Genomic DNA, 19,067 nt, shown 5'->3' on the forward strand with positions numbered 1-19,067 from the left:
CATCCTGATTTAATAAAAATATATTGATTATCCTGACATAATAAGGAAAGATAACTATGGAGTAGAAAAAAATTGAAGCAGATTATTGAAATTTAGACAACATGACACAATTAGCTTTATATGGCTTCTGGTTTCTAAATAGTAGCTTCAGTTTCAGTTTCTTCTTTTTTCCCCTCACTCACAGGTTTAGCCTTAAGGAGATTCAAAAATACAGTGTTTATCAAAAGTCAGCCCATGTGCTAAAAAAAGTGAGTAGGAGGGATAAATCAATATTTTTCTTAAAATTATTGTTCCCATATCTTTACAGTCGGGAAAAGACATTGGAATAGTATGTTTTGCATTACACGGTTGATTCTTTTTTTTTTTACTGTTATTTTTATAGTAAGTTAGAGTAGGCTTTTTGACAAAAAAAATAAAGAAAAAGGTTTTTATGATTTGGACACTGAGTATATATTTTTTTTAGGGAAATGAACACAGGTTTCTGTCTGCTTGAATTGATTTTTTTTTCCCTTTCTAAGGTGAATTTCTAATTGGAAAGAAAAAGATATGCAGCTTTCATTTGTACTTGGTGCATGAAATCTCAGGATTTTGGGACAGAACGGTGTTTATGGATTATTAATTCTTTATTTGAAACACCTGGCAACTCAGTTGAAAGATCTCAGAAATAAATATTTGCTTTAAGAGCCTAGGCACAGATTGGAATCTCTGAATAAAGAAGTAGTAGTCTAACAAGAAATCACGAATATTATTGTTGGACTTTGATCCTCACTGATATAATAAGCCTGCCATAAAGACCCTTGACATCAATTCCATTAATTCCATTAAGCATTAGAAAGTATATATAACTTAATATTACCTCAAATTTGTGCAGAGAAAACTGATAATTTGATTTCTTAGCTCTCTTGTGCCTGTATTCTGCTAAGTTAATGTTGACAGAGTATACTGTTCAGTTCAGTAGTCCTAAATGTACATTAAATCATCTTGCAAGAGAAGGCATGATCCTGCTTAAACTCTGAATATGGTTTGTCTTCAGGTCTTTGATTTTTTAGTCTACTGACAGCCTGCTGAACACTTTAGAGGAAAAAAAAATCTCGAAAAGGAAATGTAAAAAATCTTAACAGTATGAAATAAAAATTAAGCTAGTGTTCTGAAAAATGCTCAACACCATTGCTTATTAGCATACTTTAATATTCCTATTTAGTAACATTAATTGCATCCTAATCAGGCACACACAAACACACAGAAACCCTTATTGCACAATCATAGAATCATAGAATGGGTTGGATTGGAAGGGGATCTTGAAGATTATCTAGTTCCAACCCCTCTGCCAAGGGCAGGGATACCTTCCACTAGATCGGGTTGCTCAGAGCCCCATCTAACCTGGCCTTGAATATCTCCAGGGATTGGGCATCCACAACTTCCCTGGGCAACCTGTTTGTGTGCCTTGTCACCCTCACAGTAAAGATGTTTTTTCTCATACCTAATCTAAATCTGCTCTCCTTCAATTTGAACCCATCCCCCCTTGTCCTGTCACTATAGTGCTTGTAAATAGTCTTGCCTCATCTTTCCTGTAAGTTCTCTTCAGGTACTGGAAGGCCACAATTAGGTCATCCTGAAGCTTTCTCTTTTCCAGGTTGAACAATCCCAGATTTCTGCCATTCCTCATAGGAGAGGTGCTCCATCATTCTGATCATCTTCATGGTCCCCTCTGGACTCACAAAGGTCCATGTTCTCCTGTGCTGGGGACCCCAGAGCTGGATGCAGTGCTCCAGGTGGGGTCTCTTCAGAGCAGAGTAGAGGGGCAGAATCACCTCCCATGACCTGCCGGCCACACTGCTTTTCATGCAACCCATGATACGACTGGCTTTCTGAGCTGCAAATGCAGATTGCTGGGTCATGTCCAGCCTCTCATCCATCAGCACCTCCAAGTCCTTCCTGGCAGGGCTGCTCTTGATCTGTTCATCCTCCAACCTGGATTGATACCTGGGGTTGCCTCAACCCAGATGCAGCACCTTGCACTTGGTCTAATTAAACTGCATGAGATTCCCATGTGCCCACTTCTTGAGCTTGCCTAGGTCCCTCTTCATGTGTGCCATCCCATCCTTCAGGTGTGCCAACCCCACCACTCAGTTTGGTGTCATCTGCAAACTTGTTGATGGTGCACTCAATCCCTCTGTCTATGTCATTAATGAAGGTATTAAATAATACTGATCCCAGTCCGGACCCTTGAGGGACACCACTTATCACTGATGCCCACTGGGACTCTGAACCTTTGACATCTACTCTCTGGAAGCAACCATCCAAACATTTCCTAATCCACCTAACAGTCCACACATCAAAACCATCACTCCAATTTGAAGAGAAGGATGTTTTGGGGAACCATATCAAAGGCTTTACAGAAGTCCATATAAATGACATCTGTAGGTCTTCCCTTATCCACTGATGTAGTTACTCCATCAAGGAAGGCCAATGGGTTGGTCATACAGGATTTTCCCTTGCTGAATCTCTGCTGGATGTCTCAAATCACCTTCCTGTTCTCCATGTGCCTTAGCATAGTTTCTAGGAGAATCTGTTTCAGGCACAGAGATGAGACTGACAGGTTTAGTTCCCAGTGTCATCCTTTCTTCCCATTTTAAAGATGTTTCCCTTTTTCCAGTCCCCTGGGACTTCCCCTGACTGCCATGACTTTTCAAATATCGCAGAAAGTAGCTTGGCAACTACATCAGCCAGTTTCTTCAGGACTCTGGGATGCATTTTGTTGGGTCTGATAGACTTGTTCACATTCAGGTTCCTCAGGTGGTCATGAACCTGATCTTTGCTTAAAATGGCAGAGATTTTGCTCCCCCAATCCTCATCTCACTGTCCATCCACTTGAGAGGCATGGGAAGAGAGGTTGCCATTCATGACTGAGACTGTTAACTACCTCAACCTTCTCCTCGACTGCTGTTACCTGTTCACCTTCTAGCAAACAAAATGCTTGCTTTTAATTTCTTGATAATCAGAAGTTTTGCAGCCCTTCCATTGATATAATGCGTGACAAGATTATTAGGGTACACTCACTGAAAGTTGTTAAAAATCATAGCCTAAATACCTTCCTGAGAATTGTGTTTTCCTCTACATGCTAGGGAAGGTTAATAAATCTGAAAATTAATTGGACTCTAACCATAGACTCTATTTTCTTGATACTCAATTTAGATTAAGAAATACTGAAAAAAAATCCAGTGATTATTCTACTATTCTTGTACTGACTCTAGCTCATTAGAATTAAGTGTAAAAGCATATAGAAATTCTATTTTTGTATAATACCATTACAGTCTGTGTGAAAACACTGACATGCTATGAGAGAAGAGAATAGAATCTTGATATTTAATATCATGAAATTAGATATGAAGATCACTTATGTTAGATCAGAGACATTTTAAAGCACTTATTGATAAAATTTTAGGTGACTACCTTTTTGATTAAGAATAGCAGACTCTGGGAGATGGCCACTTTCCTGTAAAAAAAAAAAAGTTAATATAAAAGTTTAAGAATATTTTCAAGTATAATTTATTTTATGTGCAATTTATTTACAAACATTTATATCAAGCTATTAACCTCAACCATGTGTAGTGACCCCTCTTAAAAATATTGCCATCCAGGAACACAAATGTCTCTGCCTCTTTTTTTGGAATGTGTCTATTTATGTTCTGTCTGTGCCTCATACTGTTTTAATAAAATTCTTGACAACCCAGCGCCCTGAGCCTTCAACCTCAAAGCATTTATATTACAGATGGAAGTACATATTGTTTTAATCTGACCACAGTATTAAAGCCTCTTCAGTGACTTTGCTTTCCAAAAGCGGCTTTTTCTTGTTAAAATTATCCGAAATCTAGATGCAGGCAGGTGTGTTTCTAAGGAGTAAGACTACAACAGATGATAATTTTGTATATGATATTGACTCCCTCTTAGTGAATTTCTGTCGTCAAGAGAATATGGCCTTGGAATATATAGATCAGTAGAAACAAATTAGTTTAAAAGATACATACATGTTAGGAAGAAGCCAGAATGGAAGTTGTGACAAATTTAAAGGAGCAGCGGATCAAATTTCACATCTTTTCTGTAACACTTCTCTGAGACTGAATTCATATTAGTCAATCTCAATATTTTTCTTGTTTTTCCAGTCAGTGCTGCTATTTCAAACATTTTTTTTTAGTTTCTTAATACAGTAGTCATGCACATTTGTAAAAATGAATATGACAGATACAGTTGTTTTATGAGAAAAAAATAGCAAATACAGTTTTGGAGAACAAATATATGGAGGGATTTATATATATATCTCATTTTCCATGTAAGTAAGAAAAGTGCTTGGTTCACCAGACATAGAAAGTTGATATGACAGTTTTCAAAAATCTAATCTACCTAAATGAAAGAAAGCATATGAGCCATTCATTATTGATTGGGAGAAAAAACTTCAACCTCATGCCTTCATTTATTGATACATTAATCCAGGTTTGGTACTTTGACAGCAATTTATTCAGAAATCCTGAAAGATATTTGAATTCCTCAAAATAAATTGATATTTTCAATGCCTTTGTATCTCATCTGTCTCTTTCTTTCTTGAATTTCTTTTTACTTTCATGATCATGGGATCATTTGTAGTTGGTGCATAATCTATTTGAAAACATGGACCACATTCAAAGATGTTTTCTGAAAATATTATTATCAGAGAACATAACTGTCTTTTACTTTCATATATTCATTCTTTTAATATTCTTGTATCTTAACTGATAAAACAACACCATAGGTTTAGTGACCAAAAAAAAAATTTGTTTGGTTTAGCCTTCTTAATTATACATTTGTGAGATAGCATATATTTATTGGAGCATTTAGTTTTGTATCTAAGGACAAAAAATGAATATTAGGATTACTCCAGTGAAGACATTTAAGTTTAATATTTATGCAGTCCTTGTGCAAACTAATGATTTGCAAACCCATGGTTTCCTTTGTATTACCTGTTCCCTCTGTGAGAGAGTAGAATAGAACAGAATAAAATAGAATAGTTCAGCTGGAGGTGACCTACAAATATTCTCTCGTCCAACTGACTGACCACTTCAGGGCTGACCAAAAGTTAAAGCAAGTTATTAAAGGCATTGTTCAAATACCTCTTAAGCACTGGCATGCCTGGGGCATGCACCAGCTCTCTAGGTGTAAATAAATGCTTCCTAATGTAAATTCTACTGTTTTCTATGAACCAAGGGGCTTTGTGTATTGCTATGCTAAATTATCACACTTTTGTTCTTATTCCTCCTCCCTAAAACTAATTCAATTACTTTGTGGTGAGGTCTCTTTGTACCTTTTTGCATTGTCTTCTACTTTCTCTTTTCCTCTCCCATTTTTTTTTATACCCCAACTTTTTTTCTCTTTTATTATATGGATATGTGGATATTTTATGGTACCAGATATTCGGGAAGTTGGGCAGAATGAAACATGATGCATACTGTCATCTGAAATGTGCCAGAGGTTTTCAATACACAATAGATGGCTTAAAACTACAAATCTTGTTAATTAGATGTTAATGCTTTAATAATGTCAACTGTATTTCATCAGTTTTTTGCCTGGAATGTCATTGAACATTGGTGTGACTCAAACCATCCACAAGTTTTCTCACCCATGAGTAACCCATGGAGGACACCTCATAGTCTTGGTAATTTGGACAGCCAGCTTTAATTAAATGGAAAACATTTTTAAAAAATCCTTTAATATCTTCAACTACAACTTGTGGAATTTGTATTAGAACATAAAAGAATGAACTACCCAGTCTCCCACTGTAATACATATTCTCATCAAATTAAATGAGAGTTAGTTCTGCAATTTAATAATAGAATCAAACTTTTGGATACAAGAAATTTCACTGACTTCCCCAAGACCTACAAAAACTCAAGATGTGAGTAGAATTTAAATCCCTAGAATTTAAACACTTCAGAATTCCTAATAACTTTTGCATTTTTACAGTTTTAATGTAGATAAATTTAATATAATCTACCTGGAGAACAAACAATAATTGAAAAAAAAACCAAACAAGAAAAAAAAGCCAAACATTAAGTTCAAATTTAAAACCATAGATTCTGGATTGACCACTTTCATTCAGGAGTAAAATTTTGGGTCTCTAAAATAGGAATTTCTGGAAAAGTCAGCTTCTGACTTTGTAGTCAGTAGATCTGCAGTGGTCAAAAATTCAGAATCAAAAGTTGCAAGTTGTTAGAAAAGAAAAAGTAAAAGATAACAAAACAGAGCACATCATTTTACCACCACAATAATTCATGGTTAATAACGTGTGCGGTTCTGATCCCTTCACAAAAAGAATCCAACAAAACTGAAAGGTTCAGAAAAAGTCAACAAAGGTGATAAAAGATATAAATCTTCTTTCATCTAAGTAATGACTGAGAAAGCTGAGGCTTCTTGGTCTAGAAAATACTTGACTAAAAGAAAATACAACAGAAGTCTAGAATATTCTAAGAAACTTGGTACATCAGTAATTCATTTTCTCTTTCAACAGAAGAATTAGGGGGTACTGAAAGAAAGAAATGTATGAAACAAATCAAGTGAAAGCAAACAAAGCAACCAGAGCCAGGTTTGAAACAAAAGGAGGGAGGTAAACCTTCATATACAGTGAGTAATAGGCTGGGTACATTGTGGATGCAACAAATTTATGTGAGTTAAAAGGAAGATTGAACTACTTAATGGAAGATAAGGTCCCTGAGAATTACAAATTGCATGGAAAAGACATCCACCTCAGAATGTACCTGATCTGAAAGTCGGACATTAGGTGAATATTAAAGGGAGTTACTGTATATTTGAAAATAATTTCATGGTTTGCTCCCTAGACATTGACATATGGCCACAGTTGGAGACATCTTTTATCTGGGCTAGATGAGCCTCTCTGTTCACTTCTTTTAACATATTTATTTAAGCATATCTATTAAGCAATTTAAGTATATTTATAATCTGTTAGGTCGTCAGCCATGAAAAAGAGTTCTGGATCACCAGTTGAGATACTGTAGCCTGCATTGCCTTTCTTTGAACCTGAATAGACTCATCTCATCATAGACACTCAAAATCAGAAGCAGGACACAACTGTCTACATGTGCAAGCTATTAATACTTAGATGTCACAAAAAAAATCTGCTAAAGGCTAACAGATTGACAAAGGACATTCATACATTCTTCAGCAGCCATTGAAGCCCAGATGAAATAGCTGAGAGTTCTTACAAGCAGTCTAACTTCCTGTTTTTAGGCAACTGCAATACAGTTTGCATATGTTTGCATATATGTGTCCGGGTGGAGATACTTCCTCAAACTTCTGGAACTAAATTCTCCTGCTTCCTGGCCTTCAGCGGCTTCTCTGAAAATTTTTTGGTCTCCCAGTCATATATTCTAGGAAATCTAAAAATTTACCAGACTGTACAGATATACTGTCATATGCAGTTAAAACCTGCTCTAATATGATGGTCAGCGGAATGTAGGGATCAGCATGTAGATGTAATACTCAACTGCCTAAATATAAATATTGAGAGTTTGACTGAATTTGAATGCCCTAGTGTATCTGGCAGATATGGCCCAAAATCTTCATGAGCACTGCACTCTTCTGACCTGACATCAATGAGATCACAGAATCATTCAGGTAGCAGTAGAGGTCAGGAGGTCTGTAGTCCAACAGATCAAAGACAGGTCAACTGCGAGATTAGCCCAGGTTACTTAGTTCAGTGGGATCTTGAAAACTTATGGGGTGATTTATTACTTCTCAAAAGCTGGTAGATTTGTACATACAGACAGATGAATCCAACACTTAACATTTACAGCTTGCAACCTTCTTCTTTGGAAATGTAATATAACAGTCTTTCAACTGTATGCACTAAGCATTTGAGTTTGTAACTATTGATTACATTTTTAAGCCAATTGTAAAAAGTTACATTTTCTGCATTATTAGTCCTTTATTTTGCTAATAATACGGTAAAACAACAGATTCAAAACTTGCACAAGCAAGTTCTTTCATTGGGTTGTTGTTGATGTTTTGTTTTGTTATTGTTGTTCTTGTTGGGGTTGTTTTGGTTTGGTTTTAGAAATAAAGGATGTTCCTGCAAAGAGATGCTTTCTGGGTCCTTTCAGTGTCACTTTGGAAACCATTAAAAAAAAGTCAGCCTACAAGAGAGCAGTTAGATGTCTTCAATGCCTTCAGTAAGAGATTAGTAAGATTGTAGTCTTAACGGCTGGCGAAACAGTGATCTTAAAGTCTTTTAAAAATCAATTAACTATTTACTTTTCTGCCCCTGGTGCAAAAAAAAAACCCCAGCCCTGCAAACCCGTGTATTCTACAATGAAGTGATATACTTACAACATCCATTTTATCTTCTCTCATTGCATGGTATTGCTTTTCTAGGAATTTCTAGCATTTTTGATTCACCTTCATGTCATTCACAGATATTGGCAGACCTGGAAAACCATGTGCTTTTTAAGGATGACCTAGAATGTCAGAAGCTTATTCTGGAAGCCATGAAATATCATCTTTTACCAGAGAGAAGAACTCTCATGCAAAGTCCAAGAACTAAACCTAGAAAGTCTACAGTTGGGACACTTTATGCTGTTGGAGGAATGGATAACAACAAAGGTATTAAAGGATATTTATTGCTTTATAAAAGTTATACCTTGTATTTTCTTTATCAGCAAATGGTGAAATAACTTTCTATTCCAGGATTGATGTGGGGATGTCTAATCAGTCAAGAAATGCTGCCAAGACTTTAGGTCTAATAAAAATCTACTGATATTTAAGGAAAAGAATAATAATGTTAGTGAAAAGAAACTGAGGTTTTAATTCAGTCTTTGTTAAAAATTATTATAATTTTCAGAAAGAAATTTAACAAAAAAAAATTTACTTAAGTTAATTTACCTTAGTTTTAGATTTCTAGAAATTATGTTTGCTCAATAATGACTCAAATGCTTCTTTCATTCTTTTTTAACCAATGAACAAAGGCAGTTTGATATGCAGTATCATTGATGTGCAGGTATTCCATCCTTAAATAGTTGTCTAAAATATTATGGATGATTCATGGTCTTCTAATGCAGAAATTTGTCAGTCCTTTAGAGAGAAAACCTAGATAACTAGCTTAAACTAGATTACTACTTTGTCAACAGATAATGGAAGATGAAATTATCCCCATTTTTCTGTGAGGAAAAGTAGAAGGCAGTTGAAATTTTATTTAAGTATTTTGTTGTTATTTGTTGGGATTAAGAATTACAATTATGTACTTTCATTTCTGCTAAGAAGTCTAATCCACTGATTTCTTGAATGAATTAAATAAAATATTTGAACTTAAAGCTAGCTGTGTTATAAGCCTACATACTCAAAAAAGGTTTTTATTATATTTTTGGTGATATTCACTGACAACTCCACAGTATCTTAAATTTTAATGTCCGTATTTAGACTGAAGATTATGCCTTCAGAAACACTAGTTCTCATATAAAATAAACTGTACTTAAAAAAAGTATAAAATGATATCTTCAGGATTTTACAACTCTGTGTCTAGGGTATAGTTATTGCAGTTGTTTCACTAAATAGGTTTGACCCTATCATATGCAAAATTACATGGCATGCTTTTCCCATAAAGTTACACCAATGAGAATGATGTATGACATTTGTGCATGTGTGAAAAATAAATGGGCAGCATCAAGAGAAGTGTGACAAGCAGGTCAAGGAAGATTAATGCTAACAGTTTCTGTTAGATATCAGAAAAAGGTTTTTCACAGGTGGTGGTTGGGCACTGGAACAGGATCCCTAAGGATCCCTAGTGTTCCTGTGGTGACAGGGCAGTGGTCACAGCACCAAGACTGTCACAGTTCAAGAAGAATTTGGACAATGCTATCTGGCACCTGGTGTGACTCTTGTGGATGGTCCTACCCAGGGCCAGGAGTTGGACTTGATGATCCTGATGGGTCCCTTCCAACTCAACATATTCTGTAATTCTGTGATTTTTTTAAAGTCCCTTCAAACCCAAATTGTTCTATGTTTCTATGATAATAAGAAAATGTTGATGAAAGAATCAATATACATATATTCTTTTTGTAACTGTAGATTATTTTTGTCCATTTAGCATTTATAAGCATTTGTATAGCCAAATGTGAGGCATGGATGTGCACAGAACGTTGTCTTTGGATCATAAAATAACTAAAATACAAATGTCCTCTTACTTAGAACAAGTTACTTTGAACACAAGTATTCATTGTGGGTAGCAAATAAACCCAATTTGGATGCAGCAGTATCTATTCTCGTTTACTATAAATGTCTGTTCCTCAATCGAAATGTAGAAATATTCAGGAAAAGAGCGCAGAGTGTAGCACCACTGCAGCATCGACACACAGCCTATTTTGCAGTTTCAGGTCAGGCAGAAGCAGTTTTTTTCTGTAGCAGCAGAAGAGGACACAGAGCAACAGAGGTTCAGCCCTCTGTTGGTGAAAACTCTGACTGAAGATAACCAGGACTTTTATACGTTTACAGCAGATACAAACTGCTTTGAGAGGGGGTCTGTTATGGCAGAGCAGCATGTGCACAGTAGGAGCCTTTGTTACAGCTGATGTAATATGTATTCCCAGTAACTCAGGTTCTGCAGCTGTGCAGTCTCAGCTTGCATCTGTTCAGCTCATCCCTCTTGTGACTCTTGACTGGCTTTTATGTCCAGTGAGTCTTGTTTCCACATGTCAGTTCAGGAGACCTGTTTGCTTGTTTTGAAGAATCACTGAGTTCATAAAGCAAGCCTGAATATTTGGGCTGTGAGATGATGCTGATACTGTATAATCTCTCCTCAATAATTAATAATTTATTTTTCCCCCCACAACTCTCTTCACTGAAATGCTGACTTGGATGGTTGCAACTCAAAATGATGTATTTTTAATGCTTCCTAGTGTTTGCTACCAAATATGAAACAGTTACACATAAGATCTGGATGAGCTAATCAAATTAGCAATTTATTAAATAACATATAAAATAGTGGGAAAGTACAAATATTATGAAAGTATTTAAAGGTTATGTGGCACATCACATAAAAAGCAGCCTAGCATGCTAAGTTTGTTTTAAAATCTCATCTATAGTTATCTTCCTTTCCATAAAAAAAAGTGATAATTAAAATCCAGGAAATAGCAACTGGAATTTTGCCTGATGTGAAAAGTTAATGCAACATAGTTCTAAATGGATAAAATTGAAAGGATCAAAGTTGGATAATTTTGTAATTTTAATTTCATAATTGTACAAAACCTCATTCAAATCTCTGTTTCTACAGACCTTTGGTTATTCATTAATTTAATTTCAGAGGTGCATGTAAGAAACACACTTTCCCTATATGTTTGCATTACTGAAATGAGATGTATTGATAGATTGGGGGTATATGCTTCTGACAATGTTCCATTCACTTTACCCATTAATATTGTCACACTGACTTCTCTAATTTGGATTATCAGGATTTAATCATCTAATAGCATACGAAAGCTAAGTCCACATATAAAGGAGGACAATAGACTGAAATGAGTAATTGCAAGAAGTGGACGTTTACCAATTTTAAAGAATGATTAAACACTGACTTCCTGCAGCCATCTTGGAATCCTAAATGCAGAGAAAAAACCATGTGATAGAACATGATGTATATGGTCTATGTTAGATGGTGCTATGGAAAATTATGAGCAGGCAAATATACTTGTATTTTACTTGAAGGAAAATATACCAAGAGGAGATTGGTATCAATAATCAAGCAGTCTTACACTGGTGTCAGAATTCTGATTGATGTCTCATGAAGTGTCCTAACCTAGCTGACTCACTAGCTAGCAGTTAGAACAATAAGGGAAAAGTTAGAATAGTAAGGGACAAATGTCTTTCTTGTTTCCAGAAAGACATTTCTCGCAGCAGACTTCACTTAAACCTTATTTATTTTACTTTTATATTTTTCATTCTCATACAGGCATATTTTTTAAATACTGAAAGAAATGTTGGAAAACCTATTGTAAATACTGTAAAGAAATGCAAAAATATGGAGAGGTCATGTTTTTCATCTTAGTAATTCTTGCTTTTTGAGATATGTGTCTGAGATATCTGTAACTTGAAAAGCTATCTGCCTCTTTCCTCTTCAGTTTAGTGAAAATTTGTAAAAACAAAAAAAAGAAAGAAAGTTAAATGCATCAAAATTGTTCTATGGCATTTTGCAAGTGGTAGAAATTACTACAAACCACTTTGTTTTCACATACATAAAACATTTGACGACATTCATTATCTATCCATTTGATGCACATAACTATCTTGAGCAAGCATCTTATCTTCATCTTACTTGCATTTTCATTCAAAATATACAGCGTACAGTAAATGAGTTTAATTTTCAGAATGTGAGTGCTTATAGTCCTGTATTTGTATAATACACAAAAAAAACCCTACTCAAGATAGAGTATTTTTCTTTAAAGAAATAATTCCAATGTGTTTATGACTTTCTATTTTTCCCTGGTGTGCTTTTGGAAAGGTTTTATATAAGTGTGTATATATATATATATATATGTATGTATGTATGTATGTATATATATATGTATGTATATATTTATAAAATCACACATATAAATTATTGAGGTCTTCTCTTAGAAGTTTGAGGGTGTAGCATAGTTAAATACCTCAAACTTTCTGTTGTACTTCACTCTTTCCTTAATCCAGCATGCAAATGAATTCATGGTTGGGACTTCCTGCATTTAATGGTACATAGTGCTCATAATATATTGCTAATATTTTATTGTTATTACTATTAAGAACTTGGTATATTTTCTTATTCCTGTTTGTATATTAGAATGCAAGAAATAGTCTAATGCTTACAAACTTCTCAGGAAAGTTGGAACATCTCCTGGATCCAGCTGTCCTGACCCAGGACCCTCCTGTCCAGCTGCTGGAGCCCAGCATGGTGCTCTTGGAAAACCAGGATCTCTGCTCCGTCTGAAGGATGCTTCTGCCATTTTCCCATTGGCAGGTTCAACCAGTAGTGAAGTTGAGTGTGTGTGCCACAGACAGGCACAGACACAAAAATACACAGAGGACACAGATAGGCTGGTCACACAGATGGTCACAGACAAAGTGCTGCTCTCAGCAGCCCCCACATTTAGGACTCACACCAGACACATTCTCCCTCCTCTTTTTGGGCTGACAGAGGCTTCTGCACACCACACTCTCCAGGTTCACAAGCACACACACATTTGTGGATCCCCTGAGCACTAACATGGCTCTGCTGCACTCCTCACTCATGCTTGTGTCCCAAAATAGCTGGTTTTCATGAGGAGGCCCCCAGTGGCTGGAGGTTAAAGACCTCACTGCTCCCAGTAACTGGCACCACAGACCAGACTCCAGGAGCAGCTCTTGTCAAGCGGGAACATAAACACGTTGTCATTACTTATGGTATAAGTAGATGTTCACAGAAGAACTGACAAATGAGAAATTGATGGTCCCTTTTGCAATCCTACTCCTTTTATTGATAACATCACATATCTGTCCTCACCATTCCTCTGTATGAGTTTCTTCTGCCTTTAGTGCCAGTTTGTTTTCACCTGTGTTTTTGATGAGGACATTTGCTATGTTAAAGGATTATGTAGTTATAGCCTTGAAATACCTCAGGAGGACAATAAGCCAAAATAAATTATGCCTCTGAACTTCGAAGCAGCTGTCTGCATACTGCTTTTATTTAGATACAGTTTTTCTCTGAAATCTTGTCTGCTCTATTTTAACAGTTCTGACTCAGCCCAAAAACTCCAGTGATTTCAAGTATTAGAAGTGAGTAATTTTACTGAGATAGATGGTTGTAATATGAAAGAGCAGGGTCCTGGAGTTGATTAGCCTGCAGAATAGGAGGCTCAGGAGAGACCTTTTGCACTCTCTACAACTTGTAGCAAGGTGGGGGTCAGTCTCTTTTCCAAAGTAACAAGTGATAGGATGAGAGCGAATGACTGCAAATTGCATCAGGGAAGGTTTAGATTGGATATTAGGAAAAAGTTCTTCACTGAAAGAGTTGTCAATCCTTGGAACAGGCTGCCCAGGGAAGTGGTTGAGTCCCCATCCCTGGAGGTATTTAAAAGGTGTATAGATGTGGCACAGAGGCACATGGTTTAGCGGTGACCTCAGTAGCTAGGTTAAAGGTTGGACTCAATCGTAAAGTTCTTTTTCAACTAAAATGATTCTATGGTTCTGTGTTTACTAATTTCCATGTAATATATTTCAGTATTCTTTCTTATAGTTTCTGGAGTTCATTTTTCCAAAAAATTTACACATTTAAGTGTGGGGTTTTTTTAAACATAAAATGTATGTTGTTATAATCCTTTTTTTCTCAGACATTTAATAGGTAGCAATGGTAAATAATTACAGCATAATTTACCTTAATTGTAAAATGAACTAATAAACAAGTAACATTCCATTAGCTTTAGGTCAACACTGTGTACCAATGACCAACTCTGTTTTCCTTTTTCACACCTTCTGGAAGACTAAATAGGAAAAGAATAATGGAGTATATAAACAAGAACAGCAAAACAGAGAAATGTCTCTCATTGGAGTCATTAAGACAGCATAGTAATGAGGTTGTCATCGTGGTGAGTTTTCTTGAGAAAATTAGAAAGCCAAAGTGAGAGTCAGGCAGGCTATGCAGAATGGATAACAGAATTTTCAGTCTCTGTATTGCAAATGTGCATTGAAACTTACTTATCCTTTTAGATTTCTTAAATGAAACAGACATAAGTTACCTGCTTGAAAATAAAAAAATAGAAATTCACTACTTTTTAAGACCGAAAACAAGACATTTTCCCAAATTTTGGGAAAATTATTTTTATCTACTGCAGAAATTCATATCTTCAGTTACTTTAATATAGCCCAAGAGTTCATCATTGGATATATGTTTGATAAACTGCAAAGAGAGTATGATTTTTAGTTTGATTCGATGAAACCAAAATGAACTGTTTCAAGAAATATATGCATATGATGTATTTAGCTAACAACAAAACATTCTGGGGAGAGAAAGATAATTAATGAAATAAATAATAATAAAATGAAATAATAATAATGAAATAATAATAATGAAATAATAATAATAATGAAATAATAATAATGAAATAATTAATACTTAATGAACCTCAGGAAGTTCAACATGGGGAAGTGCAAAGTCCTGCATCTCAAGAGGAACAACCCCTGGAACCAGTATAATCTGAGGGCCACCCAGCTGGAAAGCAGCTTGGCAGGAAACAACCTGGGGTCATTTTACCCCTATACCAAACATCTGCATAATCATTGTTCAGATATATGGAAATGCCAAAATTACACATGTAGATTTGATCCCTGAAAGCAGATCTAGGGAGCAGAGGAAACTGTACAGAGCAGCCACCCTTTCTGTCTCACTGTCCTAAATTCTGCTATCGAAGAGTCAAGCTAATGATCAAAATTGTCCTTTCTGGCTTGAAAACAGGAGACACATAGCTTGTGGACATTGGAGAGATAAGATCACAGCATGTTCTCTGTGCTAGGCTCTTAAAATCGTTCTTCACCAGATTTTCTTTCTTTAGTTTTGCATTTTTATTCCAATTCAGGTTTAAATACTCCTCTATTCCTTCTCTTTTCAGTCATTAACATTGCTTACATTTTCCACACTCTACTCAGATCTGGAAATACTGATGAATCCTTTAATAACATCTCGGATAGATGATGAAAGGACTGGAGCATCTCTCCTATGAAGAAAGGCTGAGAAATCTGTGACTGTTTAGCCCAGAGAAAAGAATGTGAACCAGATGACCTCCAGAGGTCCCTTCAACCTCAACTGTTCTGTGATTCTGTACCATGTTAGTATAATTGTAGAGTAAAAGTAGAGCTTGGTTAATTACTTCAGCAGAGGAATATAAAATACACTGGCTAATCACTAATGAGATAATTAAATCTATAAATCACACTAAAATTCTCTCCTAATCCAGTTCTTATAAGTATTAACATGATTATTTCCTTCTTTTCACTGCTGTGATTTTCAATATGTTCCAGAACATTCAGTCTCGTAGGCCAACTAGCAGTCAAAGCACTTCTGAATAGAAAAAATAATCCAGATTTTAACACCATCTGGTATTTTTTTACTACTTATTTTATATCATCTAATTTCTGGCACTTTTTTTATCGTAGTTATCTTCTGAAACTGCTGATTCAGTTATGGTTTGAAATAAAGTGAAGATCCTGAAGTGATCTATTCTGAAGCCTACATGGCTTCAAATATAAGAGAAGAGCCAAAATTATCACACACAAGATAAATTTCACCTTGGCCATCTGGTATTCACTATTGTTGATAGAAACTATGGGGTCAAGCAGACAGTACCAGAAGCTGCTGGGTGTATTTGGGAGATTATTCTCCCAAGAACACGCCTCTGTTCTTCCTCATTGCTTCCCTGCTACTTACTCTATTGTCTGACATTTCCAGTGCAGATATTTTATCACTGATTAAAGTGCACAGAAAAAAAAAGGAAACCTTGTGTGCAATTTGGAGAAGAAACATACCTGGCAGACGGATGATTTAGAGAACTTCTATACTATCAGAAACATTATGTATCTTGTTCTCAAGACAATTCACTTCTGGAACCACTCTCAATACCCAGTGTGGTAGACTAGCATAGTGCATGATATGAATCATTAATAAAAGGAACTTTTGTAACTTTTAGACTAGATTAAAACATAAACCATGAATGTTTTATGTAATAAAACATAGCACTATATTATAAAACAAAACACCCAACAATAAAGACATTGCCTAAAATCACTGTGGAAAAGCTGTCATTTCTGATACTCAAAAATATAAACGTTGGTGGAAAAAACTTGTGTTGGTTTTAGAGAACTCTGATCATATAGAATAACTGAATATTCCCAAGGGTTTTCTGATTTTTTTTTCATATCACTTTATGGCAAATCCTTGTGACATTTTAATGTTATTTTCACTGAGAAAAAAGCAATATTCCTTTTTTGTACATGTTATAGTTTTTTGAAGAGTTTAAAGGAATTTTTTGCAGTCTGACTACAGAGTAGTGAACTGCTACCCTGTGTTACCATTTTCTCTATAGCTCTTTCATTACCAAAATATTCTTCTTGGTATCTACATCAGTAACCTGCTTAGGTCACATATGTTCCACCTGAGTAACTGTCTTTTCAGTTCAAAATGTAATGTTGCAGATCACTAGATCAAGGTCATCATTTTGCATCTACTCACAGCAACATCTCTAAATCTTGAACAAAATTATCAGAGCACCAGTCAGCAACAGTTTTAGCAATAGCATAATCAGCAGAAAGTCTAACGGGGAAAAAAAAGTAGAAATGTTTTTATGATAAATGTAGAATTCCTACCGTTCTTTATGGGTTTAAATACCAAATCATTCTAATAGAAAGGAAAAAATATAAGGTACCTTTATGGTGGAAATGTCTACATTGAATAAAAAGGTGAGGTTGGGACAAGGGGAGATATTTAGGATTTTCATCTGCTTATGAAGCGATTTTCACTTTTTTTTTTAATATGCTGCTAACTATATAAAAATTTACATGAAATTACATTTAAAAATGTATTCTATTATAGTTTCCTTCACTTGTGTATCACTACTGTTTTTTGAGTTGTCTAATGGTTAGAAAAGAAATACATGACTTATTAGACTGTCTTTAAGATACTGGACATGAAACTGTAAAGATTAAACAAAAACAAATACACAGAATATTGAGGATTTTACAGTAAAAGTACTACACACCCAGGCAATTCCTCTCTACATACACAGATGCACAATCCCCTATTTTTCAGATGGACAGAGCTCTAAAACAGAGTTATTTCAGTGTGTAGCATTGAAGACAGAGTATATGAAAAAGACATAGAGAGGTGAAACAGAATTAATTTAATATCTATTGGTGTGATTAAAAAAAGCGCGTAGTAAATTTAAAACCTATGCCATGACTATGGCAGCACAAATGATTTCCAGTAAGAAATAAGGATATTTCTTGATGTTCTGGATACATTTCAACATTTTTTTTTCTAACCTAAATTCTACTTATGATCCAATTGGGTATTGGATGAGATTAGTTCTGTGTATTGTGCATACTTTCATAGGCATTATAAACCCTGATTAATCAAGGTCTATGAAGTAATGAGAGACTTACAGAGAAAGAAAACTTTAGAAAATAAATACCGTAGATGATCAGAGTAGTGTTGCATGAATGTTCAACTGCTGCTGACAACCCCTCTGTGTGTGCAGCAGGGGTGAATGTGATCCTACCGTGCCATGTTTCTGTGAAACAATAAAGTACTAGATCTCACAGTTTTACCTTTATGTACAGAACAGTACTCTATTGCACAATATAAATTTCTATTTTTTTGCTTTAATTACAATTTGTAAACTTATTTATGACTTTTTTTCATGAAGCCTTTCAAGTGATATTCTAATTATCTTCTATTGCACTTCATCTTTTTCTAAAATAAGCAATTTTTGCTTATCACTGGAACCAGCATCTGACTGAGTGACTCCACTGTACCACAGCATGGTGGTTTAAAAACTCTAGATACTGATCTCACCTTAGAAGTGGTGAAAATGAATGGGGATAAGGTTCCATCCCTCTCTCTGCTAGTTGCATATGTCCAGGGATACTCTGTAGTCCTTCCAGATCCGGTGGCAAAGAGCGACTCATTGTCCTGCGATGTAATTCTTGATTATATATGCACTTTTTCAGAGTTAATGAAATAATGTGAGGACTGTGTCACAGACAACTAGAATGGTGTTTGTATATCAGGGTATGGATGCTTAAAAAGTGTAAAGGTGCTTAACCTTAGAAAACCTGCTGAAATCCTTATCAGCACTGCAGGATGGATGAAATCAAATGTGCTGCATTCTCATCCAGTCTGCCATTGTGGATTGGACCCTGAAGTGAATGCTGCATACAAATATTTCTTCCGTTTTTATTTTACTGCTCCCACTAGAACCTAGTAAGGCACAAATACATGTGAAATATAAACATTCAGGGTCAGGGAACAAGCTGGGGGC

The 19,067-nt window shown here is 35.4% G+C and overlaps 1 protein-coding gene across 3 annotated transcripts in view; it reads left to right on the forward strand.

Annotated features, from left to right (window-relative positions):
- The window catches only part of KLHL1 (kelch like family member 1), a 205,344-nt gene that overhangs the window by 138,491 nt on the left and 47,786 nt on the right, over positions 1 to 19,067 (forward strand). For all 3 annotated transcript variants that reach the window (XM_051780455.1, XM_051780454.1, XM_051780456.1), the window contains one exon: positions 8,460 to 8,646. In XM_051780455.1, coding sequence (XP_051636415.1) covers positions 8,460 to 8,646 — 187 coding nt within the window. The remainder of the gene's footprint in view (positions 1 to 8,459; positions 8,647 to 19,067) is intronic.

Source organism: Manacus candei, unplaced genomic scaffold (assembly GCF_025592945.1).
Source record: "Manacus candei isolate 608988 ecotype Guabito, Panama unplaced genomic scaffold, ASM2559294v1 h1tg000014l, whole genome shotgun sequence".
Taxonomy (NCBI): domain Eukaryota; kingdom Metazoa; phylum Chordata; class Aves; order Passeriformes; family Pipridae; genus Manacus; species Manacus candei.